At 38.2% G+C, this 23,750-nt stretch overlaps 1 protein-coding gene across 1 annotated transcript in view; it reads right to left on the bottom strand.

Moving 5' to 3' along the window:
- LOC139738911 (uncharacterized) overlaps nt 1-23,750 on the bottom strand; it is a 194,071-nt gene that overhangs the window by 99,214 nt on the left and 71,107 nt on the right. The window contains exons 4-6 of the mRNA XM_071649539.1: nt 8,938-9,246; nt 8,136-8,318; nt 3,563-3,655 (exon numbers count right to left, since the gene is read on the bottom strand). Of these exons, the coding sequence (XP_071505640.1) occupies nt 3,563-3,655; nt 8,136-8,318; nt 8,938-9,246 (585 nt within the window). The remainder of the gene's footprint in view (nt 1-3,562; nt 3,656-8,135; nt 8,319-8,937; nt 9,247-23,750) is intronic.

The following is a 23,750-nucleotide window of genomic DNA, read 5'->3' as shown; positions in this document are numbered from 1 at the left end:
AAATAAATGAATCTTATCCACTCCCAAAAATTCTTGGAAATACCTACTCGATATAGATTGGCAGGTAATTTGTAATTCATGTTTTGACTATGGAACCTTCCACCCTCCCCCCTCCACACCCTTACTTATCTGTGTTTATGTGTGCTTGTTTGTGTTTCATTGCCCGATACAATCAGCTCTGTCTCATACTACTTTTCAATTAAAGCCAAAACATAGTTCTGGTACGCCAGCAAAATTGTCAAATTTCGCTCCGAAATGTACACATATGCATAAGAAATGAGTGGAATAACGCTGTTAATACCAAGATATTCGTTGAGTAATGACAAAAATGCGAAATATTAACCAAAAATGTTCGCATCTCAGAACTTACCCGATCGAGGTCAGTTTAACTCGGACTTGGGGACAACTCGGCCTCACTTTGATGGCGGGGCCGAGTTGTCCCTTTGGATTTTACAGTGTTGTACTATGGAAGCGCTTCGCGTTCTGGCTGGTCGCAGTTATGGGCCGAGTTAATACAGCGCGCGCATCAAAGAACATCTGGTGCGCCTACAAAAAATGAACATGCGCTTATGTATAGAATAATGGTGATCACGAACTGCGTTTAAATTGTCTGAAATAGGGCCGAGTTGTCCCTGAGACCGAGTTAACCTGGATCCTTCTAGGAATAAAAGGCAGTATACCGACTTTTATTTATGATCTCAAAATACTCCGAAACAATTCATAATCCCGGCAAATCGTGTCAGCCAGGTTAGTTTCTCGGTTGACTCTTTCAATATATATTGCAAGCAAATATGAAACAGTGCAAGACGGGTTCTCAGACCCTTACCAGAACTATGTTTTCACTTTAAATGTCAAGAATTACACAGTGAATTTGTCTTAACCCATGTAAAATAGTATGAAATTAATTGATTCCTTCAGTACTAAGAGGATTGCTTCACAACACATATAAAAAGTTGCATGGTTCAGTCATCTGGGAGGCCAGAAAAGTGTGTTTTAAGTTGAAACTAGTGATCTCTGATTTCCACCTCTTCTAAAGAAGTGCTTTTCTTCTTAAGTCAGCAATATGGAAGCACAAAACTGAGTATATAAGTAGCATCTTTTACAGTCTCTATACAGCTATGCTTCACTGATCTGACATTGTTTTTCTCCATATTCAGCCTGAAAGCATACAGTAAAAGTGGAAAATTTTACGGTGTGGAAATTTTCGTGCATTTCATGCAACCAGGGGCTAGTGCAAATTTTAGATTTTTTGTTGAAATTTTTGCATGCAATATGTTCCTGTAATTAATGTCCTGATTCTGCAGAATTAAAAACACGCGAAAAATTCATCTAACTCGGACAAGCACGAAAATATATTCACACGAAAATATCAACTTTTACAGTATGCCAAAATTTGACAAATGAGCAACAGTGGTGCTGATTATATTGAAGTACTTATGGACAGAATGTGCTTGATGAGAATGCCAAGTTCCAGGATAATATGATAACTCCTTCACAGCTGTAGCCATGGAGTTTTAAATCCCTTCTTTGTGTGGATTCAATAAAGAGTGAGTCAGTGAGTTTCAGCAGTCCCTGAACTTTAAAGCCCCTTTTTCTACAAAGTAACAATTCTGAGTGAGCCTTGATCTGCTGTCACTTACTTCATTTGATGAGGAACACCTCACATTGATTAGTTATAAGTCATCTTAAAGCTGAGAATCTCATCTCGTAAAATCTGACCTGATCTATGAATTCTTATTGGGCAACTTCTTTGTGGTTTGTGATGAAAGGTCGCACTTATGAAGGTACTTAACATTTAACAAACTACTCAAAAGCTCAAAATATCTATCTTTATCTGCATAAATCAAGACATAAAAAATCTCAGAGAACAACAACAACGACAATAAAAAATCTTTTCACTTTGAATAAAAAAAATTGTAGGTAAGACTGTGCATTGATTGAAATTTGCATCACCATTTCTTTGCCTACCACAAATGGGCAGCTGATATTAAATAGCTGTCTACTGCTAAGTAGTGAGCTAAATGTCAGTTGATGACAAACATATCTCTTTCATAATATCCACATTAGAATACAATGTCTAATCATCTTTTTTTAATGCTTGTGAATTGCCTCTTTCAGCAGTGAACCAACACTGATATGCCACTGATTTCAAAGATAAAAACCACAAAATGTGTTAAGTCTACGATACGTACCTATGTAGTTGAGTCATCCTTACATAAAGAATCACACATGAGAGGCATCTATTACCATGACGACCATAAGAGTTGAACGAACCTTTGTGACAATGTATTGTGGTAGGGGGGAAGGAAGGGAACAAGTGGCTAGCTCTAACGGTGCGGGGCAACCACACGTGAAAGGGGACAATCACAAGTGAAAAGGTGTATGCTCTTTGGGTGAGTCATGCAAGAGCAGCCCGCATCCAGATACTGGGCCCGGTTTGGGTGCTGTCTGTTGTTTGTTCCCTTCTTCCCTCACATCTTCCTCATCTCATCATCACTGTCTTCACTGGTCTCATAGTAGTCTTCACTGGCCTCACTGTAGTCTTACCCCGTTGGGAACGGACTGGTTTTGCCATAGCACGCATTTCCCATAGACACCTGCCCGAGTATTCTCGGGACTCGTCTTCAACAGGTTAAGAAGAGCATTGTGCAATCTGCCTCTTCAAGTTCAAAGGTCCCTCCTAACTTTCTTTGGAGAGATGGACAACCCAATGTTTGAGGTCTGGATGCTGAAGAGGTTGACATCTCATTTGTGAAGAGCCTATCAAAGAATGTGTGTACCTTCTAATACCTCCCATCTAATACTCTGTGAGAGATAGACTACTGTATACGCTATATATTTCGCGGGGGTTTTATTTTCGCGAATTTTGCGAGACGGGAGCTATTCGCGAAATTAACAACACGCGAAAATATTACCTTCCAAAATGAATCCCTTGCCTTGATGATACGAACATTTCAGTGCTAGTATACCATGTCACGACTTACCGAACAGACCATACTGGCTAAGCTTGTTTACGCACGTCCACGTCTACTTACGAATACTGTAGAGAGCCAATCCATTATCGCAAGGGGACCACTCGTCAGAAATCTAGCGCGATGGACTTAACCACTTCAAAAATGTTGAATTCTAACTTACTAGTTCGCAGAGTGTGGTAAGTTTTTTTCATGCAGTGTATAACTAGTATCATTCTTATTTGCTAGTAAGTTGAAAATTTACACTTTCTTTGCCACTTCATATTTTCTCTGGTCCCCCAATCGCGAATTTAACCACTCGCGAAAATGTGTGACAGCAGTAATTCGCGAAAATTTATGTACGCGAAAATTATAGCGTATACAGTATAATGTTTGAGATTTTAACTCTGAAGAGGCAAACCGCTTGACATCTGCTTTGAAGAGCCAGCCAAGACAAGAATGCAATTTTTTTCTCTACTCCATCAAGTATCCTTTTAGTTCAAATAACGAAATGAAACTAGGCAAACTAATGTATCAATCTAATGTGTGGGACCTAAACTGGGGATATAAGGAAGAAAAAAGAACGGAGGAGATTCCTTGTGTTTGCTCACCTCACTCTCGTAGTCTGTTACTGTGGCAAAGCTGAACTTCCGATTCAAGTTTCCTTTTTGTATGTTACACAGCTGACATGCCTGGAAGTCAATCTGAAAGTTAAAAAAAGGGAAAAGAAGTTGATTCACTAAATACAAGAGAGTCTTCCATACTTTAGTATACTATTTTCCTGGAATACTGTATCTGTAAAACATAAGTTTGGAAAGTATCGGGCATCACATGAAAGTGTCATCACAGATTTTCATGACTTCTCAATGCAACAAATTCATTGTCTTTCAATGTTCACTCTCCATAACAATTCAAACTTTCACTTTCTGATTTCAGTATTGAGTTTGTGGCTGCATCTGTGATTTCATTAAAAATTGCAGAAACCAATTAGTGAAATGACAATGAAATCTATAATTTCAGCAACACAAGCTGGCTGCTGCCTTACATTCTAATCCGGAAGTCACCATGTCAAACAATGATTTTCATTAGAAGAATCACCTGTTTCATATCAAAAAACATTTACAAGATCACTGACAGATTGAGACATAGCACTGAATAAATTAAAGGACAAGTTCACCTTCATAGACATGTGGGTTGTGAGAATGCAGCAATATTAGTAGAACACATCATTGAGAGTTTGAGCAAAATCGGACAATCCGTTAAAAAGTTATGAATTTTTGAAGTTTCTGCTCAGTCACGGCTGGATGAAAAGACTACTATAGCTTGTGATGTCACATGAGTACAACGACATAAAGAAAGAAAAAAGAAAATTCAACATATTTCCATTTTTGTCGCATAACAAAAGAACACTTGACTTCTCTCTTTCAGAAGGCAGGGGGAATAATATTACCCTTAACATATGTCAGTAACAAGTCGAAGAACTGTGCACTTTATTCAAAAAGTAAAGTTTTGTGAAATTCTCTTTTTATTTTCCTTATATAGTTGTACGCATGTGACATCATACACTGTAGTAGTCTTCTCTTCCAGCAGTGACTGCGCAGATACTTAAAATATTCGTAACTTTTGAATGGATTGTCCAATTTCCCTCAAACTTTCACTGATGTGTTCTACTAATATTGCTGCATTCTCTCAATCCTTATGTATATGAAGGTGGACTTGTCCTTTAATGACTCATTTTACACAGCTAGATAAAAGTACAACAGCACAAGAGCCTTAAAACAAAATATATCATTCAAACAACACTCTCCTAGATATTAGTAAGAAAGAACAACAATCATAAATATCCCAAATTAAAGCAATGTCTTGAATATATATTATTACTTGGCAATCACTTTCTATGGTGATTACTCTGCTCACTTGAATTTCAGTTGACAGGATGATCATGATTGATTGGCTGACTGATAATTAAATGTCACTCTGTGTGGGAAGGTCACATGCTCCTAGCCACAATGACATCATCTATAGGGAATTCCCCCTACAGCTAGACTTGTCAACCAGGAGTTTTACACGCCAAGGACAACCAACTTCCTGTGGCGTGCTGACATCATGTACAACTTCCTGTCTTAAAGCATTCTTTTGTGTGAGTGTGAGTGTGAGTGTGAGTGTGTGTGTGTGTGTGTGTGTGTGTGTGTGTGTGTGTGTGTGTGAGTGTGTGTGTATTTTAGACTGGTCTTGCCATGTCAAAATAGAGAGAATTGATGAGTTTGATTTTCAGGTAGCCATTGTAAGGCTTGTTCCCAAAATAATCATATCAGGTGCCTTGGTCATATATGGGATGCAATTATACATGGGATGGAATAAGATGGATGGGTACTTGTATCTCATTCCTACTGTGGTTAGTGGTAACACTTTGGCATATCACAATACAACATTTTTTTTCTGCTCATTCTTCTCCCTCCCCCCTTTTTTTTTTTTGGGGGGGGGGGGGGGGGGGTCGGTTATAGTAGAAATATCTTGAAGTAAGAAATGATATGTACTGGATCAATAAGAAATTCAAACCAATAATCACTCCTGTCATATCTATAACCATGCTTATTTCATTGGTTAGTTACTAATTGATTGAAATGGAATACATAATTCTAACAGGGGTACAAGCCAACCATCCTACACCAAAAACCTTAAGAGAACACCCCACTGTCACAAACTTTACTGCATGCTTCCTTTTATATACAGCCATGATCTATCCTAACCTGCCTTAATAGTATATGTACATTGTATATTACCGGAACAAATAGGTCAGATCTCTGAGGATGCACAAGCAGTTTAATCCTTCCCACATGTGTACATGTCAGTAGTGACAACTCTCAAATGTCCCTACCCATTTCTGTGCCCCTTCCTAACAGCAGGCAAGAACTTCTGTTTATCAACAGCCTCGATCTCAGTGCAGCCTAATCATCATGTTTTACTGTTGTAGTCAAGCCTAGTTTATAACTCTGAACAACTTTTCTATTCAGAAATAGAAAAGGATAAGGATGCAACACGGGTTACGCTCCCTAAATCTGCATTTTGCAATTTTCGAAATCCTTCCTCTGTAGTTTATTCCTCATTAGACTGACTCAGCCACTATTTAGGCCTACAATACAGGTGAGCACTGAATGATGCAAAGTTAGACAGAAAACTCCACACTTCTTCAAAGTTGTCAACTTTTTCTGGCTTTTACCGAATGTTTTAGAAAATGTCTGCGTGTAACTTTCCCTTTCTTCCCACCATTTGACCTTCACTTTTCACACCTTTATGATTTTAACTAGATCATAACAAAAATGAATAAAATATCCTCTGCCCTGTAAATGGCCTTGACAGGGATGGGGGGGGGGGGGGAAGGGGCTTAGTTAATTGTTCATTACCTCTGAGCTACATCTAACATAATGCTAGGAGAAAGTAGGGGGAAATTGCATTAAGCTCTACTTTAAAAGTCATCACGCATAATGATGGGGTCCTGAAAATGGGCCTTCAGGTCAACTGAATTCATAATGAAAGAAAGACTTCCGGGTAAACATACACACACCCACATATCAGGAAAAGCACACGCTGAGATGGGAAGCCTCTAAATTTTAACCTACAGTAAGTTTCAGCATGAGCTAAGAAACATTGGTGCCATTCATCACACAATACCGATGAAACAGGTTAAAGTGAAGATGCCAAAATATGAGGAGAAAGATAAAGATAAAAATCAGTCTTTGCAATCATTTTGAATTCCTATGATTGCCCCCTTCCATGATGTTCAGCCCTCTTGTTCAGATGGCAATGTCTCAAACTCGTCATATTATAAAGTGAATAAGATGATTCCTAACATTTGAAGAGTAATATATTAACTATAATAAGAGAGTATGGACAATGTTCAAATCCCATTTCATATGTTAAAGCTACACTGTACCAGGAACATTTCTGACATGGATACTCTACATAGAATCTAGAAGGTTCAGCTGAGTTTTTTTTTTGTTCTCTATGAGGTATCTATATGCTGCATAGAAGCTAATATTTGTACAGAAATAATTTTAAATTATCACTCAGCAATGTTTGAAACTTCTGAAATCATACAATTTCGTTCACTTTTTTCTTTCTTGTGCAGTTAATTATTCAAGAATGTTGTTTATTTTTGAATGATTGCATCACAATTTGCCCCCATGTCTGTCATTGAGGAAATCATGGTTGTAATGCCAGTGCTGACTTCTCATTAGGCACCATGGTAACTGAGCCATTAGGCCCACATGATCATGTGAAATTTGCTACATCCACGGACAGCCACTCTAGCCATGAAGGTTCTTCTTGAGCGGGTGTGTGCCCTATGGGGGTAGTGACTGTCAAGAGTTTGCCCGTAATCTCCCCCTGTCACAAGATTATGCTGCCACGAGGAAGTGTATTCTGTAGCCAAGATACACATGTTGTGGTGGTGATGGTGGTGGTGGGGGGGGGGGGGGGAAGAGGATGGAGCTGAGGGCATTATTGCATAGCCATCTATCGTGTGGGATAGTAATGCATAAGTGGGGGGGGGGGCAGGGGAGGAGGGATGACTTTTAATAAGGATATCAGGTGCAGCTTAGTCTGTGTGATTAGCATGCCATTTTTAAACTCTCTCAGGGCAAGGTATCAAACAATACAGGAACACTTTTCTCACAAAGACTAATTATTTATGAAAGGCAGGTCAGTATATGCACCTACACGTATGACATTCTTTAACACAGCGTTCATATCATCCTTCATCACCTCAGCATAATTGTACATACTCCAGATGGATAACATTTGCTTTGAACACTGAAATATGACAATACGATCAACTGATCTTGTGATTTTCAGCTTGTATTCTATGTGATAATCAATTCCTACAACTCTAAAAACTTTGCTGTTGAGACCAACAGAGGTGCAAACACATCACTCTGTGATAGGACTGCACCAAATTTAGTAAAGTACAAATATATGACATCCAATAAGACCTATTGTATGCTGCATAATCTTCACCAAATCAAAGTTCATAACCTCCAATCTTGTGTACTTCAGTAAAGAGAAGGTAAAACAACACACAACTAAAGTTTTCAAATTAACTAATTGCACAGAGGAATTGGGCAGGTCTTGAAGAAACTAGATGGGAATTTACAACATCCTAAAGGTTAACAGTCGACATCTTACCTGAAGAATTCTCCGCTGGCATGTTCGGTGTTTGTAGTACTTGTACACGCCAAAATTGTACACCCTCTTCTCCTGAAAGGCATTGCTGACCTCGGCGATTGTCCGTGCCTCCGTCTCTGCTGATGCAACAATGCCGAGTAACCGGGAGTAGTGGACCGCATCATCTATGGATATCCTACCAGTCTGTGATGGTTAAAGATGAGATAGGAACAATTATGGAAGATATATAAAATGGTTGATACTGGTAGTGTTTGGAATGCTGTCGAGAGAAAGAAATGAGAAATTTATATGCCAGATGATATATAAAAGTAATTATTTCTTCATTTTGAACCACAACCTTTTCTAGCATCAAATGTGGAGACCAACAAATATTTTGTCTTTCCTACATACACCAGCCTGTTAACTCACAAATACAAATTCAATTAAATTCAATTACACTTAATTTCCAGCCAACAAAAGGCAATACTGGTACATAATTCTTAATTTGACAAGTCATGTTGTTTGAGCAATTCATATGAAGTGCAAGTTATAAAGTATGATGCTAAATATGTACATGAATTCATAAATATATAATAACAGAAACAATGCATACCTTCCAAGGATGACAAATAAATATGGCAATGGGCAAGAGTGATCTCCGGAAAAACACAGCTTGTCAGATGTGGATCCCTCAATCAACAATATGCAAATAACACATTTGTCAAAAATTAATCTATGTACAGCTAGAGCATTTGTTAAGTGATATAATATTTCATTATATCATGCCTGAAGTATTTATATGAAAAAAAGTAACCTCTCTCACCTTGACCAGGTTGGCAAGTATCATTCGCTGGGCATCACCACTCTTGAAGTTCCGGTCGGTGGCAAATTTCTTGAGGAGGTCGTCTCGGTCGTCCCGTGAGATCTTACCCTGTGCCACCATTAGGTCAAGGAGCTCGTCGCTCCGCTGCCACTCCTTGTCCACCAGGATGGAGGAGCAGACGGACTTGGGTCGGATGAGGGAGATGCGACTACCGCCCCCACCACATCCATCTTCCTCGCCGGGCGGGGACCGCTGGCGAGCAAAGTGCTTCAGCAGGCTGCGTCCCCTGCTGCGGGAGGACATGCGATCCTGCAGAGGGAGAAAGAGGTAAAAAATTGGACTGTTTTTATAAGTGAAAGACAACATATCTTTCATTACCCTCTCTCACATCAAAGTATGTAAAATCAACCACAGACCACTCATAATCTACAAACTTTTAATGAATTTTAATTACTGTAAAACCACACATTTTAAAGTGCATTTTAATTTCACAAGAGCCAAGTTCTTGCCTACACTATAATGCATTGGATTCCAGTGGCAATTCATGAAAATTTCATGCCGCAAAAAAGGCGGTCAGCTCCAATTTGCAATTTTTTTTTTTTTGCTTTACAGTACAGCTAGATTCTGCAGAAGACAATTAGCTATTATAAACACACAGCCACAGATGTCAAAAGAAATAACACGCAGTCACAGTCCTATATGATTGGTTGTCCACAATCACAGGGATACTAAACTATGTGGCAGCTTAACCTGTTCCATACTAAATTCCGGATCCCTATAGATTTGATACACAGGCCACCAGGTTCCCGTATGGAATGGGTTCAAAGGGGCACTCAAACTCCTTTTGGGGCACATATGAAGGAAATGGTATGTAACAGTACGCACAGAGGAAACACACCCTGAAACATATAGTCTCCTCCTGGAAGTATTGGGGGGTAAATAACTTTAAGGGTTTACAGAAAAACATTTTTGAAGCATCTTTTTACTTCAATTGTAGTGAGTACATGTAAATAAATAAAAATAAAACAGTTTAGAGCAAAACCATACCATGACACCCAGGTGTCTACTACTGTGGTACAGCAAGGAAAATTATTTTTTAAAGTGACCTGAATTTGTATGGGTAATGTTTCTATGCATTATATGTTGGAGAATAAAAATGAGGTGACTTCTCGACATGTTTGTACAAGTAGAGAGGCTGCCACCATGAATAGGATATCCATTTTCAATACATTTAAAAGAAATACTTAGCTCATCCACTAGGTGTTCAACAAGAGCAATTTCCTGAGAGGATAAATGCCATCCTTGATTTTGTGAATTCACATGCAACTCAACATCACTCTCACTATATACCAAGGCTTCTAGTGGTGTCTTTCATAGTAGCAGTAAGTTCTCTTGAATAGTTTAACATTTCCAGTAGATGTTGGAACATATCTATAGTTTACATTAGTCACACATATAGGTAAAAATCACACTCTTTAGCATTTCCTGGAACATGCATTTAGCAAAACTTTGATTTGCTAGTGCCATTACATAAATCACTGACTCAGTGCAGTCAGCTTAAAGGCATTTTGGCTCCACCTCAAAATTTACTCTGCGATCAGGACAGGATCAATCTACTGCCCTAATCCCAGTCCCAGAAGTTTAATTTTGTGTGGGATGGAATTAATGTCACATATCATATATTGTGCGGTTCTTTGCAGACTTTCTGCTATATAAACAAGCTTTCCTTCAATGTGACTTTTCTTACATGTCCATTTGAAGTACATGGCATTGTTGATTTGCAGCAAATTCATCTACAATCTTCTAAAATACAATTATTATCAAAACTAAAATGCAATTATCAAAAATTGTATCTATCATTTCATTGACAACATGAAAAAAAAAATGTATTTGATACAGTGTGCGACTTAAGCCACCTACAGCACACGTGTGCACCATTTCTAGAATCATGCCTAATTTGGAAACATTCTTTCAAATCAGGTACAGTTCACTCCTCCACAAAGCAACCATGTGAATGCCATTGTTTATGTAAATTACAACATTCAAGAAGTTTCTCACGTGGACAACTGATTTTCCTTTAAAATGATATGGCATGTTTCCCCTGGCACAGTGTCAGCAAATTTGTCACATGTGTTATTAAATAATTCAATTCCACCTACATCAAACTGTTTCAGCTGATACTGTTGGGTACACAGGTTTCACTTTTCGAGATGATCATCAATATTATGGTTTCCTGACAGAAATTCTCACAGAGAGATATCCCGCGAGCTGTCAAAAACGACTTATAATAACAGTGAGAAACTCAGTGAGTCTTTGGGCATGTTATCACTTTGTTGAGTCACTTTCCCTTTCCAATCAATGGAATAGATTAAATTAGAGTAGGAAGAAATTCTCTCCCCTGAGCGATGACGAACATCACAATCTCCTGTACGGAGTTCACATTTTACCTTAAAGGCACTGTTTACCATTGGGAGCGGTGATATAAAAGATGTTCAACTTATCACATTTGATGCATATGTAATGTATAGTTCAGATGTATAAAAAAATCCTACCATATAAAACTTTGGTGATAAAGCTGCAGATATATGGAGATATCACTAATTTTCTCAATAAACCATAACTGTAAATGGTCTATTCTAGAAACAATTTGTATAAAACAACTGTTCACATTTGATATATATCCACAATACTTCACATTGAATATACTGATTAACATTTTTATGTTGGTTTTTTCTATCCTTAACTCATATTTTTAAACTATTTTGAAGCAACAAAGCCATTTTTTTTTCATCTGCAAATGATAAATAGTGGCTTTAACCCAATCTGTGCTGCCAGTTCAAAATGTCATTGCTTTAGGTTATGAACTGCACATGGTAGACTTGTCTTTTTAAATAACTGGATCATACCTGTTCAAGACTAGTCCTAGGTAGTATACTCAGGCAGGTGTACATGTGCGAAATGTGTTATAGCAAATTATCAGCTTGTCCTCAACGGGTTAATCAAACATGAGGCATAAACAATCTATGTTTCTTTTCACTGCTACTGCCTGACAACATTGAACAATCTGTATCCAAAATGTGAGGCAATCTGTAGGGCTTTTTACACTTGTGTTTCTTAACCCCGGACTTTCTCTGACCCAGGACTATCGTTAGTCCCATACCAATTTTTTCAGCTTTTTACACTCGCCAATTAGTCCCGTACTATCTCTTGTCCGGGGCTAAGGAGAAAACTGACCTTTTTACACTCGTATTTCTTAGCCCCGGACTTTCCAAACCACATGAATATTCATAATTACGCTGTGTACTGTACACGTACACGCATGCACCGGCAGCACTTGATTACCTCGTTTCTGATTGGTCAGTGAGGGTCGCGCTTCGTCTCCGTCGCTTAGCCCAGGATTATTTTTTCGTTCTGTTTACACTCACTTGCTTGGCACCGCAATTGCGGTGCTAACCCCTGCTATTTTGCAGGGCCAGATAGTACCGTACTATCGGTGGGGCTAGCCCACTTTGGCAAAAACGAGTGTAAACAGAAAGTGGGCTAAGGATAGTCCCGTACCAACGGTGGGGCTAAGGCCCCCCCTTAGCCCCACCGTTGGTCCGGGGCTAAGCAAAAACTTACAAGTGTAAAAAGCCCTTGTTTGTATACTTGGGTTTTCATCTTGAGTATGATTCTTTCCTCTCAACAATGTAAGGCAACGCGTTGGAAGTACTTTGTCATGTTAACCTATTCCTTCCGCAATTCTCCGAGAACCCCCCAAATGAGATTATTTTTGTCTGTCAACAGAGAACAGACAGGTTGATAAGTTGTCTGTGCAAAGGTGGTCAAGCAGTACATGTATCCCATGGTCAACTGCATTGTGCCATTGAACAATGCACAATATAGATCAGGCATTATGGCCTGAATTCAAGAAGGTGGTACAATCTTTGTCCATGGTTTAAACCATGGACAAACGTATGGGGCACCAAGTGTCGCATGGCCTATTTTGTTACAAAATCAGTCATTTCCTAACGAAATAGGCCATGCAACACTTGGCACCCCATACAAAACTACGGTCTTTGTCCATGGTTTAAATCGTGGACAACGATTGCACCACCTTCGTGAATTCGGGCCTAGATGTGAATAGAGTGTGCATTGCATGGGCCATAGCAAACTCTTTTACATTCAGTTTTGAAACAGAAAAAGAACAGATATTGACATTCAATCAAAGTCATACATAAACATGAATTTCTGCAAAGAATGCAGACACTTTTTCTACCTTTTGGGAACCTTGTATACCAGGTTCCATATATATTTGAGTTGATGCTTGATGAATGATTCATGTAACTACTTTGCCTTTTGATTTGTGATGAAAGGAAGAGAACTGGCGATGAATTGATCATGAGGCACTTAGTGTTAAGCCTACATTTCTTGAAAGTAACCGTTTCTGACATGGAAAGAAAATCCAACAAAGACAGCTGCCATCTAGTGGCATTGTTGAATGGTCAAAAAAAAGAAGAAGAAAACAATGAAATCTGCATGATTGACCGAAATAGAATATCATAAACCCTCGTACATTAGACTGCACCGATATGCAGCATGAGTCACAGGACAAGTCTGACCTCAAACGGAATACCTCTCAACACTTTCCGCAAATCTTCCGCATTAAAAACACAATATAAGGTTCTCGATGTCTAAATATCATGGGGAGAAAATGAGAGAGAATTTCTCTGGAATACAGAGACCTCACAAATATTATTCAACAGGACATCCCCCCTCCCCTTTTAAGGACTCCAGACAAGATTGAATGGTATGAGTATAAAAGTGAATACAGGAGTAATGATCTAAAATGCATCCAAACATTTCATAATGATCTGCAGGAGCACTCCATGGAGCAGCATCGGAAAATTCTTACAGAAGAGCAAGTTTATGAAGTCAGATAATTTCCGCAGTGTGTAGTACTGATAAATGTAACAAAAAAAAAAAACCAAACTTTTTGGAAGAGTGTGTATTATCAAACTTGAGCCAGTGGGAACTGGGATCTACGCAGAGTAAATCATTGCTTAAAAACAACAAACATACATATATCCAAAAATTACACAATATACTACGAAGTGATCTTGTTTTCTCCCATGATTCTAATAATTATCATCTAAATACTTGATTACAAAAGTTGAAGTTTTATACTTGTTTTCTAGCCTCTACCTTTCCTTCATTACTTTGATATTTTTTTAAAATACAACTACAAATATTTCATTACAGCTTAAAGCAAATAGAATACAGTCTCTGACTGATTATACCCCATAGGAACATAAAATCCTGTTAAGAGAGATTTGATGATTGACACTATAACTGAAGCAAAGCTTATAAATACTATTAGCTTTCACTTCCTGATATGCAATTCAAGTCTGGTGGCACCTGCTGAACATTGGTATTTCATAGTCTTGCTTGCTAAAGGTATAGAAACTGGAAGAAGACAGTAATGTTTAACCACAATTCTCCATCGTCTGGTACATGATCACATTGTTGAGTGTGATTATGACACATGTGAATGATCATGACATCCTTTATAATGCTCACAGCAACAAACAGCCAAAAATATATAGTAATTTACAGTTAGATGGAAAGAAAAGTACCAACTCTGGCGACCAATGTAAGATATACTAGGGAAAAATGTCCAGTTGAAAAAAGGCATCGACAAAGAGAAAGAGAAAATAATAAACAATACTTGTCACATGCTGTCCACCAAACAAACTGTTTGTGCAATATGAGTAAGCTTACATTTATATGTAATAAATCAATTGGAGTAATTTTTTTTTTTGGACCCATGATGAATCTTGAGTTTAACACTTCAAAATGTAGATGGCTCAAAATAAGGGAACCTTGCATAAGTGGTGTGTGCATGGCATAGAATGAGGGAACGGTTTATGAGCAATGTGTGTCTGGCTCAGAATAAGGAAACCTCATGTGACTGGTATGGTTATCAAACTACTAGTAAAACACCAACAATGTTGTTGTTGTTGTTTTATAGAAAGAAAGAAGAGAGAGAGAGAAAAAAAAAAACACCAAACACGAAAACACCAAAAAACAAACAAACAAAAAAACACCAACAACAGTGCACACTGCTCTGAGGCAGAAGAAATCCCTCATGAAGAATGCGGTGGAATGCTCTGAGATTCAGAACAATGTTAGTCATGAAAGAGAAATGTCAGCTTCACTGGACAAAGTTACTGAGAATTAGTCCTTTGGCAGAGCCCCCCCCCCGAAAATAACTGACATCATGTTTCAAAATAGTTCTGAGGAACAAGATATCCTACACATGATCCTCTGGGTCAGTTCAAGAAAAACAGACCAGAAGATGTCACAGCAAGTAGAAAGATGTATTGATAAAAGTTCAGAAATATCACATTACTTTCTTACAACAAGTAAATCAAAGTGTGTAATGCATTCCTGCTTATTCTTTTTCTTCATTTCATTTGTTGTGTGTTGACAAGTCATAATTGAAGGACAGTTTCGAGTAATTCTTTCACACCGATTCTTTGTGCCCATTATGTAGGTACAGGGGTACAATATGTACAAGAGTACCTGCAGAAAAAAAATCTAAATGTTATGAAAGAAAAAATCTAAAGTGAATGAAACTGTGAACATTTCAATGCGTTTAGATTGCCAAAAAGTCTGAAAAGTGGTTTTTGGGCAGAATAAAAAAGTTGAAATCAGATTAAACTCTGAACAGTCACATCCCTATAGGTAGTTGTCTTTATTGAAATAATTAAATGGTATGTAAAATGTATTAATTACATTGCTTTGGAGACCCTTATGAGTAATCCATTCATCTTCTCATGATTTAACAGATTTATTTGAATTTTGATGAAGAGGTCCAAGGTTGTTGTTTTTTTCAGTTGGAAAGTTAAGTAAGCAGTATGATAATGTTGTTTTTCTATCCATCCACATTAAGTTTGTTCTTTACTTGCTTGGAGTAGTTCAAACCCAGGAAAACAAAAACAAAACCCAAGTTTATGACCAAATCAAACTTTTACATGATCACATACAAAGATAATTCACATATATATGAATTTATATACACCAGCACAAGCTGACACAGACCTACACAATCACCAAACACCATCAGACACACAATTCACTTGTTTCTATAAATTTATACCTCTTATCAAAGCTCACTCTAACCACTCCCACTTGCTTCCTATATGCTTTTCTCTCTCCTCTTTTCATTTGATTTCCTCTATTCTTTGCACATTTTCCTCATTTACTCAAAGCCCACACATGTCATTTTGTAGAGACCATCAGCAAAATCATGAAAAACCTTATATTGACAGTCTCTTGTATTTTTCTAATTAACATATCCACGAGATTAATGATAAGATTACATGGAAATGTTATCATTATTCATGAGATATATCATTACACTGATTGATAACTTTGTTGTACTGTACCTTGTTTAAAGGTATGTATCCAATGTACGTCATGTTATGTGAATATCCTGTTAGGTATGATTTTGTCTATGTTTGAAAAAAATGCAGAAATATAATCTATAGACCAAAGCAAACCTTTGATAGGACTGCAATTCTGAATACACTCAAAGTGGAAGAGGAAAAGTACATAACCTACAGCAACAGACGGATACGTGCTCTTATGTTTGACTGATCCAAATATTGGCTGGTTTGCAGTTGATTGCCACAATACTGGTTGTTTTTCAAGATTGTGTTGTCCTGATCACACAAACTATTTGATGCAGTCCTGCTATACCACGCAATTAGGGATCAGCTCTTTGATTACTCTGAGGTCAAGGACCTTAACTCAAGAAAAACAAAGAAAGAAAAAGAGAGGGATTTATTCCATATCTGCATGAAGTGGAACTCAAATTCTCTGACTCCTCATTCTCTTATTGATGAAGTCAGAACCCCCAGCTGTTCAATTTGGCATAATGCCCGAAGGATTGTTTGCGTCGCACTAGTGTATGGATTTCAATGAAAAAATACACTTTCTGACTGTCTGTGCAGATTTAATAGCTTTATATGCACTATATAAAGTGTGTTCAGATGATAGTTGTAATGAGTATTTTTTTATATATAGAGCACCAGTTCTATAAACTCTCAGTGTGGAAAGGGAACACTTTGAATAAAATTTGCTGTCCAACTCAATTATGATTCAGGCTGAAATAAGTTGTTCATTGGTTTGTTGTTTTTGACATTACATAGACTGGAAAGTGTGGGGGGGGGGGGGGGAGGTGGAGTCCGATACTTAAATTACTAAAACGTAACTACTTCACACACAAGAAGTTCATGGTTCAAGCCTCAGAGTAGCAAGGTGAGAATATCTTATGTGTCATGCTACCATTTTCACAATTATTTATGACGGATTATGTACTGAACCTTTCTACAAAATTCATGCTCCTTCATTCACAATTGATTGCACCATTGCCTTTGATTGTTACGCCTATCTATTCACACACAAGTTAGAGTTGCTGTGGTTGTTTGTTTTTTTTAAATCACAATATCAGAAGTTCTTAATTTGCTGTCAGTCGCACATGGCCCCCTGTAATACCCCCTTCACGTCTGGCAAATTTCACTCAGGTGATCTCAGGTGATCAGGTGATATCTCAGGTGATCAGGTGATCACCCAGGAAATCTTGCAGGATGAATTACAGGTCTCAGGGGTGAAATCCCGGGTAAAATTCCTGGTGATCGAGTTTTCTGAAATTTTACCTTTCAACCATCCCTGGCAAACTTTTGAGTGCTCCTGGGTGAAGCTGTCGTATGAAAGGCATTCCATCTAAACTCTTAGTGAAAAGTGACCAGCGAACAACATCTTGCATGCAAGATAGTGTAAAACAAGGAATGTTCACGTGCGTTCTAATTTCGCGAATTTCGCGAGCGGGAACATTCGCGAAATTAAGGCTGCGTTCATGCGAAACTAGAATAGCGTTTCTAAACACGTTTAGTCGCTAAACGTGTTAGTTGCGTTGCGTTCATGCGATTTTTCCATTTAAACGCATTTTAAAACGCCGATCTGCAACGCGGAAAAAAGGGCGTTTTGAATCATGATTCTGCCAAAATCACGATTGCAGAAACCGCATGAACGCAACCGTGATTTCAATCATGATTCTATGACGTCATTGTGCGTTGTGAGCATGGTGTCTCATGGGGTATCCCACAGCTTCTGGTTCTGTTCGCGCGCTCGTGTACGTCTTATGTGTGTTTTGGTACCATATTTGCACTTGTTTGTTTACATCAACGCCATACACCGATTCTATGCTAGTATCTAACGTTAACTGTTTAATTTAAAATAATACATGTAGCCCTAATTACTCTCCAATTGAGTTGATAAAAGTAATGGCTGCAGCGCTGTGTCTACCAAGGGAAACAATTGGGGAGACGAAGAATTAGGTTTATTCCTCGATCTGTTCCTCGATCTGTGGGCAGAGCCTGAATGCCACGCAAAAGTTCTTGCCTACACAATATGCATTGGATGCCAGTGGCAAATCGCGAAAATTTCAAGCTGCGAGAAAGGCCGTCAGCTCCAATTCGCGAAATTTTTATGCCGCGAATATATCATGTTTTACAGTAACAAATTTTGTGCACATGTGCCATAACGTGTGAAGGTAAGTTGCTATGGAAACCTACCAGGAGAAGGATTTCAGTGTGTGTCTGTTCAATGATACCTCTCGCTCACTCCTGTTATTTTGTTGCCTGAGGAATTTTGTTCTCCAGACATTGCTCCGAATGGATGCTGTTGGGGGTAAGGTCTGTTAAAAACAGGGCTTAAAACAGCACTCTTTCAGAGGGTCTGCTATTAATATTTCTTGCTTCAGCATTTCCAGGTACACATCTTGAAACCCAGATCGAGGGTGATGTGAGCGTAACACCTGGTGCAGTGATGCACACATCAGCTGGGGTCTTGAACTCAGGGTAACCATTTTTAGAGTCAAGAGCATGATCCACAGAACCACAGAATTCCCACATTACTGAATAGCCAACCACTGGTTAAATATGCAGTGAATGAAATCTTCATGAGATACTTTTGTATCATTTTAGTTCTAGCCTCACAACAAAGTCATCAAAAATTCATTAGTAATGGATACCTACATTCAGTGATTAGCTCATTGGAACAGATTTAAGAATAGCAAAATGTGACCGCAAAAAAGAAAGAAAGAGAGAAATGAAGTCAGTAATGAGAAACAAAGTTCTCCCAGATGTTGTCAGGAACATAGATAATTTGTCTTAACAAATGCTGTTGGTTCACGTAATACTAAATCCTCCGAGGATAACACTCTCAGATAAGTGCTGGTATTCCCACAAACACAAAAAGAAATCTTACCCCTGAGCTCAGCTTAAAAGACGAACCATTCTGCAGTGGTCTATCATCAGGTGACATTGTGTGATTCCACTTAAAAATCCACTCTGAGCATGCTGTTATTCCAAACTTAAGTCTGGAGCGCATCAACAAGGAGGATGGCCCATAAAAGAAGAATAAAGATCGTTTCCAGGCTCCAATTTTCCTCTCCTTAGAAACAGACTACACGGGACTGCCACACATGCAATCGGCACAGTAACGGATCTATATCTCCCCAGACGCACAAAATGGGCAGAATCTGCATGAAGTCCCGCATCTCCAGTGCTCCCATCCCTAATCGACGGCAAAATCCTCGGGTATTTCTCGGGATGTGCCCTTCAATGCGTCATCGGTGACGGTATTATCCTGTATTATATCAGCAGTAAGCCACTGGCAGGCGTTCATGCACACTGACACATTCGGACTCCGTTTTCTTTCGCCATAAAGGACAGACAAGAAACTGAGCCGAGAGCCCCTAAAACTTTGGGATCAGCAAGCTGAATGACAGCACAGCCTCAAAGTGAAAGACACTATTTGCAGTAATTACGACTTTAGATGGCCAACGCCGTCAAAATGATCACTATCTCCTTCCTCTATTCATGAAAGGATTTATGGGGCTGGTGGGGTAGGAGGCACACATTGTTGGGACAAAATTGACACAATTGGATCGTATCGTCTTACCCAGTGTGTGTATCTCTTCCTGGTGAGTGACAGCCGACTAAAACTCTAAGACATCTGCCAATCCTCTCTTAAAACTATCCTGCTCCCTTGCCATCGACGACTGCACATAACTGCTATGTGCTTGTCATATTTCTGCAAGGTTTTTTTCATGCTTTTAGACATGGCCCTTTAGCAATACCGCTCCAGCCTCCCTCCCCCATCCCAATCCCCGTCCCTTCCTCACGCAAAGGAAATTTCATACCTGGGTCTTATGTAATCGCCTTCCTCACATCATCAGGTTATCTCACTTGCCCAGACTGTACCTTCCTCCCAACATGGATGGAAACATATGCCTCGCATTAAAATGTGTATCATCTGAGCTGCTTAATCTCTGTGAACTAAACTGAAAAGATACTGAACATAGTGAACTTGGCCATTTCTCTCATGAAAAATTGAGGATCACAAGGTAGATATAATCTCTACAGATATCACGTCTGTTTGCAAACGTTGCCCATTAATGTGCTCAAATATAAACAAAATTTCCTTCAGATTTGAAACATGACTGGTCCAAAGAATGCTGCTTTCAACAACCAAATGTATGTACGGCAAACTCTGGGATTGACGGAGGCAAAACATCAAAATATACCCTTTAAAAAAAGTAATTAAATTGTCAGTATGATGGAAACAGGGAAAGAAATGCAACTTAGTGGCCACTGTTGTGTTTTGTTTATAACATTTATACAACTATCACAGTCATGTATAAATCAAAGTATGCACAAATTTGTAATTGCTGATAATTACTATCTGAGAATATCTGCATCTACGTCTTCATCAACAGAAATATTTCACCAACAACTCCACTGACAACATACATTTTCCTGCTTTGGAGCCCCTAAGAAACATACAAACCATTTTGATCTAAGATGGTGATAGTGTTTGATTGTACTGTGTGATTGAACAAAATGATTCCATGCTACAGATGGTGTAAACAAAATTCATCATGGCTGATCAGTTCATCTATTGTCCTTTGTGTTTTATATCGTATGCATATAACTTTAGCTTTCAACATTTCATAATCTTATCTTACTTTCCGGAGGAACTGGCATACATACTCTGCACAATACTCCTGTACTAATGTTTACTCACAGCTCATCTCCACTGCAGCTAAACTTTCTACTTCAATGAAAAACAAATAATGCTAACACACACAGATTCATGTTTTATACAATCTTTAAAATGTTGAGTTTCTTTTCTAGCTATCAATAGCTTAATAATTATGTGAGTTTGGCTTGCAATGTGATTGTGCAGCACCTCAGTATGTGTCTACACTAGAGCACTCGTGCCACCAATTATCATTATGACAGTGGCTTTTGTCGTATTTTCTGTGGTAACTGTCGCTCGGCATGTAGGTCAGACAAACTGATTTTGTGTCAGACAACTCTGTCATCTACACTTTGGCCTTTCTGATATGTTATTTCACTCCAATCTTGCTTAACAGTCAAAGGAGTTTTTCGCTGCGTGCTGCACACTGGTACCTACACCAATCATTTCCGTTTGGGATGAAAGGAAACAGCAATTAGCGTACTGAACATCCCTGACTCATGTGACAATAGAGGGTGGATGGGATAGACCGGGGCAGTGTTCACACTGCAAAATGAGAGCGATGTGGAAAGAGGTTGAGGAGAGTGACATTCTCGTCACTCTGATCCCATCATGATTGAGGGATGAGCAGTGATTGGAGCTTATCTTGCGGCATCGTTCCGCATCTATCACAGATTACGCTATCAACGATCATCTCCATTCCTCGACGAAACCTTTCCCGTGATGGAATCGGTGGCCACAAACGGCTCACATGATGAGGAAAATAGGTATATGTACCCCATCCCTTCATTTATCAAAAAGGGCACAATGTGTCGTGTCATTATCTGTGAAAATCAATGTCATGAATGGATGGCATCACATGATACTCATTTTCTCCTCCCCCACAGCCTCCGAGACAATTTCTGTCTTTTATCAGTGTAAGTTTCCACAAATACACCTGTACAAGTATATCTCTCAATGATCAACTGAAGGCATCTTTTTTCATAGAAGGGATATGGAAAAGTCATTAGATATCTTGTAATACCATAGATCATATCTGTTTTGCTCTAAGGTGGTTTTTTTATCTTTTTGTTTTCTTGTTTAGTTTTTTTTCTTCAGAGTTTAAAAATGATTTACTAAGGATGGATGATATTTCATTACCATTTCTACAAAGTGGTACATTCTAACATTATACTTTAGTTACTATTCCTGCTACTGCTACTACTAATACTGCTACTACGACTACTACTACTACTACTACTATTACAATTATCATTATCATTTTTACTACTACTACTACTACTACTACTATTACTATTATCATTATCATTTCTACTACTACTACTACTACTACTACTACTACTACTACTACTACTACTACTACTACTACAATTCTACCTGTCCCCATATCACCCTGATGCAAAGAGTCAGAAACATCAAAGCCCAGATGTTATGCAGATTAAAGGGATAGTACAGTTTTGGTGGAGATCAGAATTGGGCTTTTAACTTTTTGCGAGATACCAAGAAAACACTTATGATATAGTACAGAAAATACCATTTTAAGATGAATTCAAAGTTTATTTGATGAAAATCGGGTTTGGAATGACTGAAACATCTAAAAACAAAGTAAAACAAAGCGATCATAATAAAGTGTGGGTCCCACACTTTATTAGAATCGCTCTTTTTTGGATATCTAAGCTATTTCAAAACCAATTTTCATCAAATAAATGTTGAATTCCTCATAGAATTACATGCTCTTTCATATTTCATTAGAGGTTTCTCATCATCTCACCAAAAAATGTTAGAAACCTGAAATTCGGTCTCAACCGAAACTATACGATCCCTTTAAAGGGGAAGGCTAGTTGATCAGTGGGAATCAGTGGAAATGCTGGGAGATGATTGTTCCAATTCTTATGGGATTCATTCAAGAGTTCATTGTATATCTATTGTTGTGTGAAAATGATTTGCTTCAGAACGGTCTCATATTCAAGTAATGTGCAGATTAATGCTCCGTCACTGACCAGGGACGCTAACCTGGAAGCATTAAACTGCACATTACTTGAATGTGAGACCATTCTGAAGCAAATCATTTTCACACAACAATAGATATACAATGAACTCTTGAATGAATCCCATAAGGATTGGAACAATCATCTCCCAGCATTTCCACTGATTCCCACTGATCAGTTACTAGCCTTCCCCTTTAAGCTGGAATATAAGATATTGTGTAATTCATTAAAAAATTGAAAGTTCACTTTATCTTAATATCCGGTCAGTATTTCAGAGTCTAATCATATGTACAATTGATATTTAAAACTTTGTGGGTGTTCGATGTTACCATTGTGCTTCAGATCCATAGTTTCCTACATCCAAACTTCTGAGTCCCTTTTTATCAACCACATACTATAGTAAACTATGTTGTTGTTTTTTTCTCTGGTTGATAGAGTTTCTACAATTTGTGATGTATTTTTGGTAATCAACTGGGAAACTATTAGATGCATTTCTGTTTGATTATGTTACATAAAATATAATACTGTTTTTACATTAATATTCATGTCTATTGTTTGGAAATGAAAATAATGAATGAATGAATGAATGAATGAATGAATGAATGAATGAATGAATGAATAAATGAATGAATGGATATCTAACATAGAACTTGGGAGTCCCAATGGACACTTTGAAAACATCAAAATACACGAAATCATCAAACTTTCATATGTGATGGGTCACAATTCTGTACC

Source organism: Diadema antillarum, unplaced genomic scaffold (genome assembly GCF_040938485.1).
Source record: "Diadema antillarum isolate AM-2024a unplaced genomic scaffold, OU_Dant_1.0 seq00000773_RagTag, whole genome shotgun sequence".
In the NCBI taxonomy this organism is placed as follows: Eukaryota; Metazoa; Echinodermata; class Echinoidea; order Diadematoida; family Diadematidae; genus Diadema; species Diadema antillarum.
Note: the sequence above shows the minus strand (reverse complement) of the source record. Positions and strands in the feature narration are given on the sequence as shown.